Below are 13,058 nucleotides of genomic sequence, written 5' to 3' on the forward strand. Positions count from 1 at the left end.
GCCTGGAAGTCATTTTGTGCTCATCCTATCATATATACCGCAGAGGCAGTTGCCTACTAAAATAACGGACATAATAATTATGTATTATTATATAATATGTAGTTTATAATATATAATATAATTACATATAATATATAATTATATGGTATCATATATTATAATAGCTAAATAGCTAACATCTATATAGCACTTATTACAGGCCAGCTACTGTGCTAAGGACTTTACAATTATTATCTCACTTGGGCCTCACAACAACTCTGGGAGAGAGGTACTATCATTATACCCATTTTACATTTGAGGAAACTGAGGCAAACAGAGGCGAAGTGGCTTGCCTAGAGTCACAAAGCAAGTAAGTATCTAAGGTTAGATCTGAACTCGGATCTTCTTGACACCAGGCCCAGTGCTTTATCCACTATGCCACCTAGCTGCCCCAGGGCTTAAGTTAGGCATAACTCTATTTGTTAGCATGAAAATGCTGCCAGGCTTATTTTTTACATATGTGAATGATGTGGAGTGGGGCAAATGTAGTTCAATCACTACGCTAAGTATTGTGTCTACTGGACTTAGGGGATAGCGGGAGAATAAAGGAAAAGATCTTCCTTAAAAATTTTCTACTCAGAAAACAGGTCTTTATTATATTTTTAAAATTGCCGGAGAACCTCAACTGTAGCTTCTTGTTGTTTTTCACAATTATTTCTGCATTAATCAGTTATGCCAAGTTAGACTTACTCTGTTCTATTGGTGTTCCACAGCCAGCGCAGCAAAAGTTTTGGGCAGAGACCACTAAATCCCTCCTATGACATAGAATAGAACAATTAAATCGGATGAGAATGGGTAGAGATAGAAGAAAAGTGACTGCTTTCATGGTTTGGGATGATTTTGCCTTTAAAAGAAGAAATAAAGAGACTGGATCTAGTAAAGGCATTTAATATGTCCTGGACAAGATTTGAAACATTGTCCCCACTGTATATGCTTGACCACCACCAACCAGAGACCTTCAGAAACACCTGCAACTTGACTTATCACAGAACTAAATACCGGTAGAGCCCAGAGACCAGAATCTGCCAACACTGAAAAAGTTTGCCTTTATAAGAAGTGATATTACAATGTGTCTAATGCCTTAGCTCTCCCTAAGGCATATAGGCACACAGATGCAGATACACACACACACACACACACACACACACACACACACACACACACACACACACGCACACATTCAATTATGAAACTATCATAGATCTTCTTTAAGGAACTTCTCAAGATATAGATAAAGGATCACACTGAATAAGGCAGAAGTATAAAATCAGGCTCATCATTCATTGACTACATTCCAAGGGACCTTAACAACAAAACACACACACACACACACACACACACACACACACCACATGCATATGAAATATTTACAGGAAGATACTCAATGGGACAAAAAGCCAGAACTGTCCAACATTCCCAGGGAAGGATCATTGTGTTTTATTGAGCTATGTCTGACACTGAATTATTCTGAATGTAATCTATAGTTCTGGATATGTTATAAAGCTTATCTAAAGTTAGGGCCCAATTACTGCCAGAAATGGTTCCCATAAAAATACAGTGCCTTTCCCCAGCCCTAAGCCCCTGCCCTTCCCTTAAAGAAGGATTACTTTTGGATCCTAGAGACAGCCATTTATTCTTCAGATAAAGTTAATTTATTCACTCCTACACATGAATTACCTCAGAGACAGAGAAAAAACAGAAGCCTCTTCATAGACTCTCAGAGTCGGAAGAAGGGGTCATAGAGGACATTTAGTCCAACACTTCCTTCCAAAGAGGTTCCCTTTCCAACATAATTGACAAGTAGTCATCCAATTTTTGCTTAAAGACCTCAGGTGAGGGAGAATCTACTACCTCCAGAAGAAGCTCATGCCATCTTTTCACAGCTCTAATTGTTAGGGAGTTTTTCCTAAAATCATTCACAAATTGGCCTCTTTCAAATTCCCACCCAGTGCTCCTAGTTCATCCTTCTGGAGTCCAGTGGAACATCTGTCTTTCTTACACATGACAGCCCATCAAAAACCCAAACACGGTTCTTATTCACTTTCCTTCCCCCCCAAAAGTCTTTTCTTCCCCAAGCTGTTTCCCGATTCCTTCACTGTCCTGCTACAGCCTCCCCTGGATAGTCTCCATGTTATCATTTTCCTTCCTAAAACGTGGCACCCAGAACCAAACACAATCCAAATGTAGTCTGAGCACAGTATGGTACAAAAGTACTAGAATGAGCCTGGTCAAGATTAACACCTTATTTTTTCATGTTCTCCGTATGAACACTCCAAAATTAAGTAAAGACTAATGTGGCAGAGAAAACCTTTCATTTTTCTTTTCAGTTGGAAATCAAAAGTCTTAAGATAAACAGGGCAGCAATGAGCCATTTCAGCTAAAAAAAATAAAATAAAACAACAAAAACTAAAGACTTTAATGTCTCTTTTTGGTATGACTAGTTCCCAAGGATTTCCAACTTGCTAAATATTGGTTGGTGAAATGGAAGGAGAGTTAAAAGGTCAACAAGTCAACCCAACTTACTTGAGTGGTGGATGAACATTAAATATTATTTCAAATCTAGGTGGAGCCCAGTCTTTAGTCCTTCTAATCCTGGACTTAAACTTTATCTCCTTGACTATTTCCAAACTGGATTCAAAGTCTTTTTGAAGACTGTCTTCATTTACGGCCTGGGAAACACAGAACAGAGAGACTTGAGTATCAACTTAAATTATAGTTTAGCAAGAAATTTAGTGCAACAAATGGAAACTCACTTTATAAGTTGGCAAAAATTCAGTATTTTCCCAACAAAAATATTTTGCCTTTGGAAAAAAAAAGTGGCATTAGTAAGCATTTATGAAATGGTTACTATGTACCAGGAATCAGGCTAGGCTCTGGACAAAGACAAAAGTGAACAACCTTGAATATATCTAAAGTTCCCTGCAAAGATATCCCCTCAAATGGAAGGGGTCAAATGCCTCAGTTCTTCTCTCCTCCCATGAGTCTATTGCAGCCTGAAATTCTCCTTCCCTGGTGTTTTTAGAAGTCTTGTTTTCTTACAAATTGACATCACCTGAGGAAGTCATTTTTCACTTGGTATACTTTTATAAAAAACAGAAGGACTCAAGACATTACTAAGCTTTCAAGGAAGTCAATTCATTTTGGCCCAGATACTTACTACTGACCCATCTGCCTTGTGAGAGCCTGTTAGGTGAAAGTCAACCTCTGCCAACCTAGAACGTCTGCAGAAAGATCGGTATAGGTCCTTTGCTATCAGTTCAGCTGAATTGAAGCCCAGCTCATCAACGCATCTGCAAGTCAGACAAATAAAGATCCAAATTATAATAATTTGCTGGGCATGATCACCAGATCATTGTTCCAGAGCTAGTTGGGACCTTGGCAATCATCTAGTTACTACTGCTCCTCATTTGCCAAATGGGGAAACTAAGACCCAGAATGGTTCAGTGATTTGTCCAGAGTCAGATAAGAGAAAAATGGCAGAGACAATATTTGAACTCATGTCATCTGATTCCAAATTCAACACCCATTTGACTATACCTCGATGCCTCTCTACCCTGTCCTCCTGCCAGATATACTGGCTTTCTCCCAATTCTCTAGGTTCGCTTGTTAGCCCTCCCATATTTGTCAAGGAGGCAGAAGTGAAAAGAGACAGGGTATTAACCCAAGGCAATTTGCTAGACTATCTTTTAGCTTAACTTGATAGTGGCAGCTATTTACTGTGAAATTTCACCCTTCCCAGAACTGTAAACCATATATTCAAGGTATTTCACCTAAGGCAAAATCCCTATTGTCCTACCTAGGGGAACTCAACCCATGCTATTGAAGGCTGAATATTCAGGTTTTCCTTTGCAATGAAAAATGACCCATAGGTAAGGGAGTTACCTTTTGTTCAAGTCATGGAAACATGCACAAGTTTCTGCAATTTTGTCAAAGTCTTCAAGTTCTTTAGGAGGACAAGAAAAAGAAATATTAGATTCATGCAATCACAGACCACATTAAAGGGATGTCAAATTAACTTCCTCAGACTTCACACTGGGAATTGATGCTCTACAATTAAAGAAGCCAAATCATTCTACATCTCTGGACTCTAGGTCTCTCTTAAATTCCTCTTTTTACAAAAGTAAAGATAACTCTTAGGACAGTGTTTTAAAAAACAACTCCACAAAAGATTGTCACTTCAATACCGGGAGATAGCTATACCAATATTTGTGTGTTATGTATATGTGTATTTCTGTATATATGTGCATGAATATATTTATAGATTAATATATGCATATAGACATACATATATACATACAGAAGTATGTATGAGCATACAGACACATGTGTGTGAATATATACATATATGTGCATGTAGAGCTATAGACATATATACATGTATACAAATACATATACACACAGAGTAGGGCTGTAAATTAGTCCAACTATTCTGGAAAAAAGATTTGGGGTTGGGGGAAGGATCCTTCTTTTTCTTTTTTTTTTAATTGTTGTGATAAAGATAGCTCTCTGGAAGATGGTGGGGGAATGGCTATATTGGGAAATGTCAGTGATGTAAAAAACAAGAGATATCAATAACAATTTAATAAAAGGAACAGTTTTTTTAATCTGCAATGAAATTTTGTCATGATTATTTTGATAGCACACACAGAAAGGAAGTGTCAGAACAAAACAAGTTTATTTTTCCTATACTGATCACCATAATGATTATCTACTTTTCCTTGCCCTTTCCACAGGTACAAATGATGTCCACAAAGACAAAGTATCAGAGTCTTAGAATTATAGAAATTTTAGATCTAGAAGAAGCCTAATCATCTAAGCTAACCCACTCACTTCACAGACGAGAAAACTGAGGCAGAGAAGCAAACTGATTTACCCAAGATCACAGAGCCAGTCAGGACAACAATCCCCTGGTCTCTTCCCAAACATGTGGGCACAAACATACCATATGAATTTTCAGATCTTACCCACAATGACAAAATCATCAGAGTCACATTCACAAAGCTCCTTCGGGCTGTTTTGATGAATAGATGTTTCAACTACTGGGTTTACTTGCAATGCAGAACAACCTAGAAGGGGGGGAAGGGTTTTTACTAAGCTTTAAGGGAGAGAAAAAGAAGTCACACTTCTCTTCACTGTTGATAAGACGAAAATAGACAACAGAACAGATTTTATTTAAGTAGGATTTTGTTAAAAACAACAACTAAGGCTTTAGGGCTAACATAGGCCTATGCATTCATTAAGCCTGCCTCTGGTAGCCACAGAAAGATGAATCAGACACAAAGACAGAAAGATAAAAAAGGCACAATCAATGATGTTCAGGAGGCTTATAGTGTAGCAAGGGAGATAAAGCCAGCTGTCAAAGGGTTAAGGAACAAAATGGGTGATAAGCCCCTGTGGTTTTTCAGAGAAATTTTATACCCTGGATTTAAAAAGATATTGCAGGAAGAACGAGCCATTAAGGGCTCCCACACTCTGCCAACTTGCCTTCATAGCCACTGTCAGATGAAGTAGCAGATGAAGATTTTTGTTTTTCAGGGATATAAAAGCCCCTCTCAAAGTCAGTTTGATCACTTCCAAGGGAGCCACTCATTTCCAATCCTTCCCCACTCTCTCCTGGCGGCTGATTCAGGAGGTTGTACTTCATTGTCTCCATTGCAGATATGATAATATCTGCAACATAAAAGTGGGCATTCTCCTGCAGAAAAGCACAGAAGAGTTTAAATACTCACAGCATAACCACATGTACTAAGTCAAGAAGAGAGAGAGCCTTAAAAAAAATTCCAAGCAGGTATATCTAAGTAGGGGCAGATAATTGAATATAACTCTAAGCTTATTCAAAATAAGTCTGTTACTACAGTACTGCTCTGATGCCACATCCTGTCAAAGAGACAGCCCTGGGGGGCCACAGGCTATGACATCAGAGTTCAAGATGGGCCGAGGTTTTAAGCACAGTCTCACTGAAAGGCTGTGTCTGTTGTCTGAATCCAGCCATCCTAAATTTTGAGAAGCTCATCAGAGATTTGGCCAGTGGATTATGGTGGTGGTGGTTGCCGTTTGTGGAGCAAGGGTAGAAGATGAGGGGAAGTTCATAAGGACACAGAAATTCATAAAAACTGTCTACTATGGCATGGATAGGGTAGTAATCTACATCAATGAACAATACTGATGAAATCAATGACCTTTGAAACATTCAATTATTCAACTGAGTCACTGACCACGGACTCGGTGAATGGTTGCATATGACCCAAAACTTATTTCTAGAATTTGAGTCCCATATAAAGTGAATCAGAGTAAGGCAGAGCGGTAGTGTCTAAAGGAACCTATAAAGAGCCATGTTTAACAAAATGTGGAGGTTCTCTTCACCTTTTCAACATCAGCAGGAAGCATCATCATCTCTGGTGAGAAGCTATTCAAAGGAAGGGCTTTTCTGCTGGCTGGGATGGTACCTGCCAACATAAAGTTAGAAACCTGGTTAGATTTTTTTCCCAGGAAGTGGTTTAAAGATACTGTTCAAGCTAACCTGATTTGGAATCAGTTTTGCAATTTGCAACTCAGCAAAACCAACCAAACCATGTGTGACAGTATATGCAATATTCTAAAGCCATAGTCCCTCAACTCTGCAAAAGAGGGGAGGGAAATGTATTTTCTCAAACTCTGTTCCAGGACCAACCTTGGTAAAAAAAAAATCCTTTTAGTGATTGCTACTGATTATAAAGCCACTTAAATACAATCACTCTATCGGAAAGGGAGCTATAGATAGTTTCTCCCTGGCCTAAAATGAGAAAAACCTGGAGAAAGTGCATTCTGTTGCCTATAGCACTCTGTTCCTGACATTAAAAGCTTTAGGAACTAAAATTACAATTATGAGTAATGTCAGTGGCCACAAATGTTTTACTTCTATCATGTGATTTCCCAAGTTGACTGTGCTTAAGTAAGCATTTTAAGGTCTTCAATAAGAGATCTACGATTTTCAAGTGAGAACCATTTACTTAGGGGCCCAGGTCTGGGAAAGAGGAGATAAGACAACAGGAGCCAGGCATATGAAAGCAGAGTTTACTCAGCGCAGACCAAGTAGTGCCTTCTGCCTCTATTCTGCCATTCCAAAGATACAAAAGAGGTGTAAGCAGAGGTACAGAAATGATTAAACTCAGGTACATCATTAGTAAGGAAATGGGAGTTAGGTATTTTGTAGCTTCTCATGGTTTTTCAATAGAAATTCGGTTCTCTTAGCATGGTATTACAATATTCTAGTTGCTGGGGACATGTAATATTCTTTTTGTCTCCCTGTCCCACCATCACCCAAGTAAGAAGAAAGTCCCTACAGCTAACATGGGACATGGAGCAGAAAGCTACAGTCACTCATTTAGTGTCCTCAAATCTCTAGCAGGCAAAAAAGAAAACAGGAAATTCCCAAGACTGATCCTTACATACCTCCATCCTGGGAAGGATTTACAGCATGACAGAAAGGGGTTGGGAGATTATTTCAAAACACTTTGAGGGGGGCTAATACAAGGACTTTAACAAAGATCCTTAGGCTTTTTTTTTTGGACAAGAAAGGATCTAGCACCTGCTTTCTGTCAGAAATTTCTCAGTTGAGGGAAAAGTGAGCTGTAGGTTGATTTTAAAATCACACAAAGAAATCTGAAATCATCCTTTCACTAGAACAGGAAGGAACCTCAGATGTCACCTACTAAGTGTCACAGTCAGTATCCAAATTTGAAGCCAAGTTCAGCATTCCAAATTCAGTACTATTTGTAACCCATTGCAGATTTTATAAGCTGGACAAACTTCCTTCCATTTCATAGAGTGTAAGTGGGGGAGAAGGCCTCTTCCATTCCTTTCCTTCTTGTACAGTGATAAGTTTGCATTCTCATTAGAGATTAATCATCATCTGATGACCACCAAATTTCAAAAGTTACTCTTCAATATTGAAAAAGTTCAAGACAGATGAGAAAAGAGTTAATAAACAATGCCAAGAGGCTCAGTTAATCATGAGCCAATCACCAGCACCTGTAGAACCGGCTGTTTCCTCTTTTCTACAAATCAGATATATGCTAATCTAGTGTGAGAGCTCTACCACATGTCACAAATATAGTAAATAAACTTCATTCGTGTGGTTCAAGGTAATTTTCCTGCTTCCCTATTTCACGTTTCTAGAATTGTTTTAAATCAAATAAGAAAAGTGGCCCTTGTGAATGAAGGCTCTCAGATCACACTTTAAAATAATGATACTGACTAAAAAAAAAATAATAGGAAATCAGTGATAAAAAGAAAGTTCCCACATTAACTGGATACAAAGTAGACACTCATCAATTGGAGAATGGCTAAACAAATTGTATATGAATATACTACTACTCTGCTGTAATGTAATACCATTCTGCTGGAAGAAATAATAAATAGGATGAATACAGAGAAGCATCGAATGACTTATATGAACTGAGGCAGAGTGAAGTATGTAGGACCAAGAAAATAACATACACCATGACTACAACAATGTAAACAGAAAGAGCAACCACAGAAAATAATCAAAAAATTACAAAGACCAAGCATGGCCCCAAAGAGAAGATACGAGAGGACATCTCCTCTAGTCCTTTTTAGGGGGGACTAGGGGCACCCATAGATATGGAACATTATATATATTATCAGTTTTTTTGGTGTATTAATTGGTTTAGTCAAGTTTTCTCTTCTTCCTCTTTTTTTTTCTTTGTTATATAGTATGATTCTCTAGAGGGGAGGAATATGGGAGTAAGGTAATGTAAAAACAAAGTATATCAATAAAAATGTATTTTAAAAAAGCATGCAAGAATGTGTATATTCACATGAGTATTATCCCCTTTAAAAAATAAAAATTATAACAACAATGAAGGCAGCTCTGCTTTGTACATCACTTTAAAATTGTCAAAGTACTTTCACGGGTAGTCAGTCACCTGAGGAGCTTATTCATTTATTCCAATAATGCATCAATTGCTTAGAAACATACTCAAGACATACATAACTCCTCCTTTGGAAATGCTTCAGACCCCTTCATATTGGCAGTGGACAAAGCCAATCTAGGGTCAACAATGAGTTTTGATTGTAAAGAAATAAGGCAAATTCTCTCAAACAGCTAATGAATAAGATCCAAAGGCTGTTCCAAAAGAAGCCATCTGGAACAATTAAAGTACCAGAAGAGTAAGTGGAAAGCTTTCCTAGACAGTTCTCTGAAGGACAATGCTTACCTAGGCTCAAGAATTCTGATGCAATTTTGTTTAAAAAAATCTGTATCGTTAATGCATCACCTCTTATCTATAGAGATTGAGGGATTAGGAAGGTGTATATACTTTGCATTTATTTCTTTGTGTGCTATTCTCCCCCCTTTCCCCAATACAATATGAACTCTTTAAGAATAAGATTTCATTTTGCATTTTTGCCTTTGTATCCCTGGAGCCTAGCACAGTACCAGCAATGCTTATTGAACTGAATTGTAACTGTATTTGTAATTGTATAACTAGGGTTACACATCTACCTTTCACTGTTGAGAAGTTTTCTGACAGAAATATATCCTGCTCCTCTTTCACAAATAAATATAACTAGACATTATGCTCCTTGAAGAGAAGCCATGTTTTATATTTTTTTAATGCCTCCACTGTGTCTGGTATAGTACTGCTAGATATTCAGAGGTTAAAAGGCAATCTGATACAGGGGACTGAATGCAGGATATGGGTTTAAATCCAGCCTCTGACATTTAATAACTTTGTGGTCATGAACAAGTTATTTAACTTCCCTCAATTCCTCATCTGTAAAATGGGGAGAATAATATTTGTAGTAACTTTCCTCACAGGGTTGTTAAAAGGCCCAAATGAGATAATATACGTAAAAGGTTTTTCAAATTTTGAGGTGCCATAAGAAACCAGCTGGGACATATATACACATACATATATGTCATATAGATACCGGACATAAATATGTATGTGTATAAATATACATTTGGAACAATATATGTGTGGAACAATATATGGACATCTGATCTAGACACTGGGATAGTATGTGTGTACATATATATATATACACACATATAAATACACGTATGCATACATGCATACATATATACTATGTGTACTATATAGTATATGTATACCATACATAGTATATATACTATATGCTATCTATGTACTGTATATATGTATATAATATATATGCATATATACATATGCACATAGATAGATAGATAGATAGATTAGATAGATAGATATAGATAGATAGATAGATAGATAGATACATAGATACTCTTTATGTATAGATACTCTTTATGTATATATACTATCTAAGTTTTAAATAGCACTAAGACATTTGGGACTGTGTGTGTGTGTGTGTGTGTGTGTGTGTGTATTTCTCCTTTTTCTTTTTTGCCAAACCTCTGATTTCGTTGGTGCAGGGAAGCTCTTAATGAGGAACTTCATCTTCTAGTGCAGATCAGTACACCTCCCTGTAACTTATAATCTTAGGATGGAGTACTTAACCTGAGGTCCATGAACTTTTTAATATTTTGTTAATTTCATTTTAATAAAAATCGGTTTCCTTTATAATCCTATGTAATTTAGTTTATACATTTAAAGACATTGTTCTGAGAAGGCTTCTGTAGGCTTCACTAGGACTGCCAAAGGGGTGCATGATACAAAAATACTTTAAAACTCTGATCTTAGCTGCCTAGGGGCATCAAGAAATGGTTATTTCAGGGTCACAGAGATGTCAGAGGCTGGACTCAGAGCCAGAGGCCTCTATTAGCCCGTCAGCTATTACTGCTCAATAAATCTCTTTCTTATCCTGGTATTGCTTGTGTTTGTATTCTCAGCACTTAGCACAATGCCTGGCACATAGTAAATGCTTGTTAACTAAATGATCTTCTGGGTCTTTAAAAGTGACTCAGTAGAAAGGCTATTCCTTAATAATAATTAAAAAAAAACCAGTGCTTTTGTCATAGGACAAAAAAGAGGCAGAGTTTGATTTTCACTGGCTGTCCACGCAGGATAAACATCCAGAAGCTGCTAAATGAGCTAATAAATTGTTTTTTAGCCAAAAGGAAAAAACAGCCACCTTATCTCCTGCTATGAAATCTCCATCTTAACTACTATGAAATCATTTTATATATATTCTGTTTATACTTGTACATAAATGCCTTAAAAACAGGGAATTTAGTTGTCTTGTTTTGCTTTGTTTTCTTTCTTTACCCCTTAGGACAATGCCAGGCACACAGATAGCACTTAATAATTGATTGATTATAAACTGCAAGGCAAGAGCTGGGTGGTTCAGTGGGTAGAGCATTGCACTTGGAGTCAGGGATACCTGAATTCAAATCCAGCCTCAGACACTAGCTGTGTGACCCTGGGCAAATTGCTAAATCTCTGTTTGCCTTCCTTTACTGGGGAAGGAAATGACAAGCCAAGAAAACTCCACAAACAGTATGGTCTACAGGGTAGTGAAGAGTTAGACACAACTAAATGACTGAAAAACAACAAAAGCCAAGATTTTAGATATAACCAAGGAAAATCATTTATGTGAACAGATTCGATCAGCCAACAATACCTTCTTCAGTAGGGGTCATCAACTTGAGGGGCCGGTGGGAAGCACTGCCATTCACTGGAAATGGGGAGGGAGCCGGAATTTTAGACCTTGTTAAGATGGCTGATGGAGACAGGCTCTCTGGAAGCTTAACAGGCTGTTCTGATGAAGACAGAGACAAGGGTACATCCGTTTCTTCTGAACATGTGTGGGAGCTGCCTTTTGTAGCAATACTATCTCCCAGCAATAGGGTTGCTGTGAGGGAGTCACCAGGAGGAGTAGGTGAACATCCCAAAGGAAAAGGTCTGTGGCTGGTTTTGAAATGGGCCTTGTTGTTCTCACATACTGGCACAGGGGTGGACGAATCTGGCAACTGTTCCTCTGCAGACACTGCACACTGTGGTAAATTAATCCAGGCAGCCTTGTGCCGCGTGAACCTAATATCAACTTGGCTAAGAGGAAGAGCAGTGCTAGACTGGCTGAGTCCCTCCTCTGTGTCTTCAGACTCATCACTACTCCCCTTCCAGGACTCCCCAGGAGACTCCCACCATCCAGCAGCTTGGGACACCATCTTTCCAGGCCTCGAGGGTGGTTTCAGTGCAGACAGGTTTAAAACAGACAGCAGGATTTCTCTGATGGCTTCCATACCATTTGGATGGGACCGCATACTCCCGTCATGTCCAGCTATTACTGACCTGGAGAGCTGATCTGCAGAAAGAGATGTTGGGCTTCATTACAGGTCATTGCAGGTAAACATCAAATACATTTAAATTATGCTTTTAAAAAGCACCTATTCCAAAATTTCTACCTTAAAATGGAAGCTCATTCTTGTATGTTTCTGTATCCCCAGCCACCTAGCACATAATAGGCAAGCAGTAGGTGCTTAACAAATGTTTGTTGATTGATTCTTTAATTTATAAGCCTTGATTTTATATACACCTCCTTGGTGTAGTGAAAAGAGGCCTAGATTTGGAGTCAAAGGACAGAGTAGCAACCCAGCTTTACTACTTACTATCTGTGTGACCTTGGACAAGTCACTTAACTTCATTGGACCTCTGTTTTTTCAAATGAAGGGAATGGACAATTAGACTGGTCTTTTCTAGCTCTAATCCTATGGCAATCATGCTTATTGTAAGAGAGTTAGCTTTAGCAGCAAGTGAAAGGCTAGAAACAAAAACCTGCATGCCAACAGGATGAAAAATCCTTAGCCCTACCTTTATCCCACAATAATCTTGACCGCCTACTCCCTTCAAATCCCACCTTTATATACCACAAGAAAACACAAACCATGACACAGTTCACTGCTTTTTAACACATCTCTGCCCCAAGCCAAGACCTCTGCTCTATTTACTGGAAGAGACTGACCTAAGATAAAGTCACAAGCTTGTACCTCCCATTTCCTTTTCAGTAAAATGGGACCAAGACTGACTTCCTGGCAAACTATGAAATTGTATGAGAGTAAGGATCACATTTTAAAGAGC

The 13,058-nt window shown here is 38.2% G+C and overlaps 1 protein-coding gene across 10 annotated transcripts in view; it reads right to left on the minus strand.

The window, feature by feature from the left end:
- RUBCNL (rubicon like autophagy enhancer) overlaps window positions 1-13,058 on the minus strand; it is a 39,710-nt gene that overhangs the window by 11,686 nt on the left and 14,966 nt on the right. For all 10 annotated transcript variants that reach the window (XR_013487800.1, XM_020993750.2, XM_020993748.2 and 7 more), the window contains 8 exons: window positions 11,602-12,285; window positions 6,403-6,485; window positions 5,524-5,734; window positions 5,004-5,105; window positions 3,922-3,982; window positions 3,197-3,329; window positions 2,563-2,708; window positions 730-794 (listed from right to left, as the gene is read on the minus strand). Coding sequence is in view for 9 of the 10 variants with exons in the window: in XM_020993748.2 (XP_020849407.1) it covers window positions 730-794; window positions 2,563-2,708; window positions 3,197-3,329; window positions 3,922-3,982; window positions 5,004-5,105; window positions 5,524-5,734; window positions 6,403-6,485; window positions 11,602-12,285 (1,485 nt within the window). In the remaining variant the exon portion in view is untranslated. The remainder of the gene's footprint in view (window positions 1-729; window positions 795-2,562; window positions 2,709-3,196; window positions 3,330-3,921; window positions 3,983-5,003; window positions 5,106-5,523; window positions 5,735-6,402; window positions 6,486-11,601; window positions 12,286-13,058) is intronic.

Source organism: Phascolarctos cinereus, unplaced genomic scaffold (genome assembly GCF_003287225.1).
Source record: "Phascolarctos cinereus isolate Bilbo 61053 unplaced genomic scaffold, phaCin_HiC Scaffold_726;HRSCAF=1367, whole genome shotgun sequence".
Taxonomy (NCBI): Eukaryota; Metazoa; Chordata; class Mammalia; order Diprotodontia; family Phascolarctidae; genus Phascolarctos; species Phascolarctos cinereus.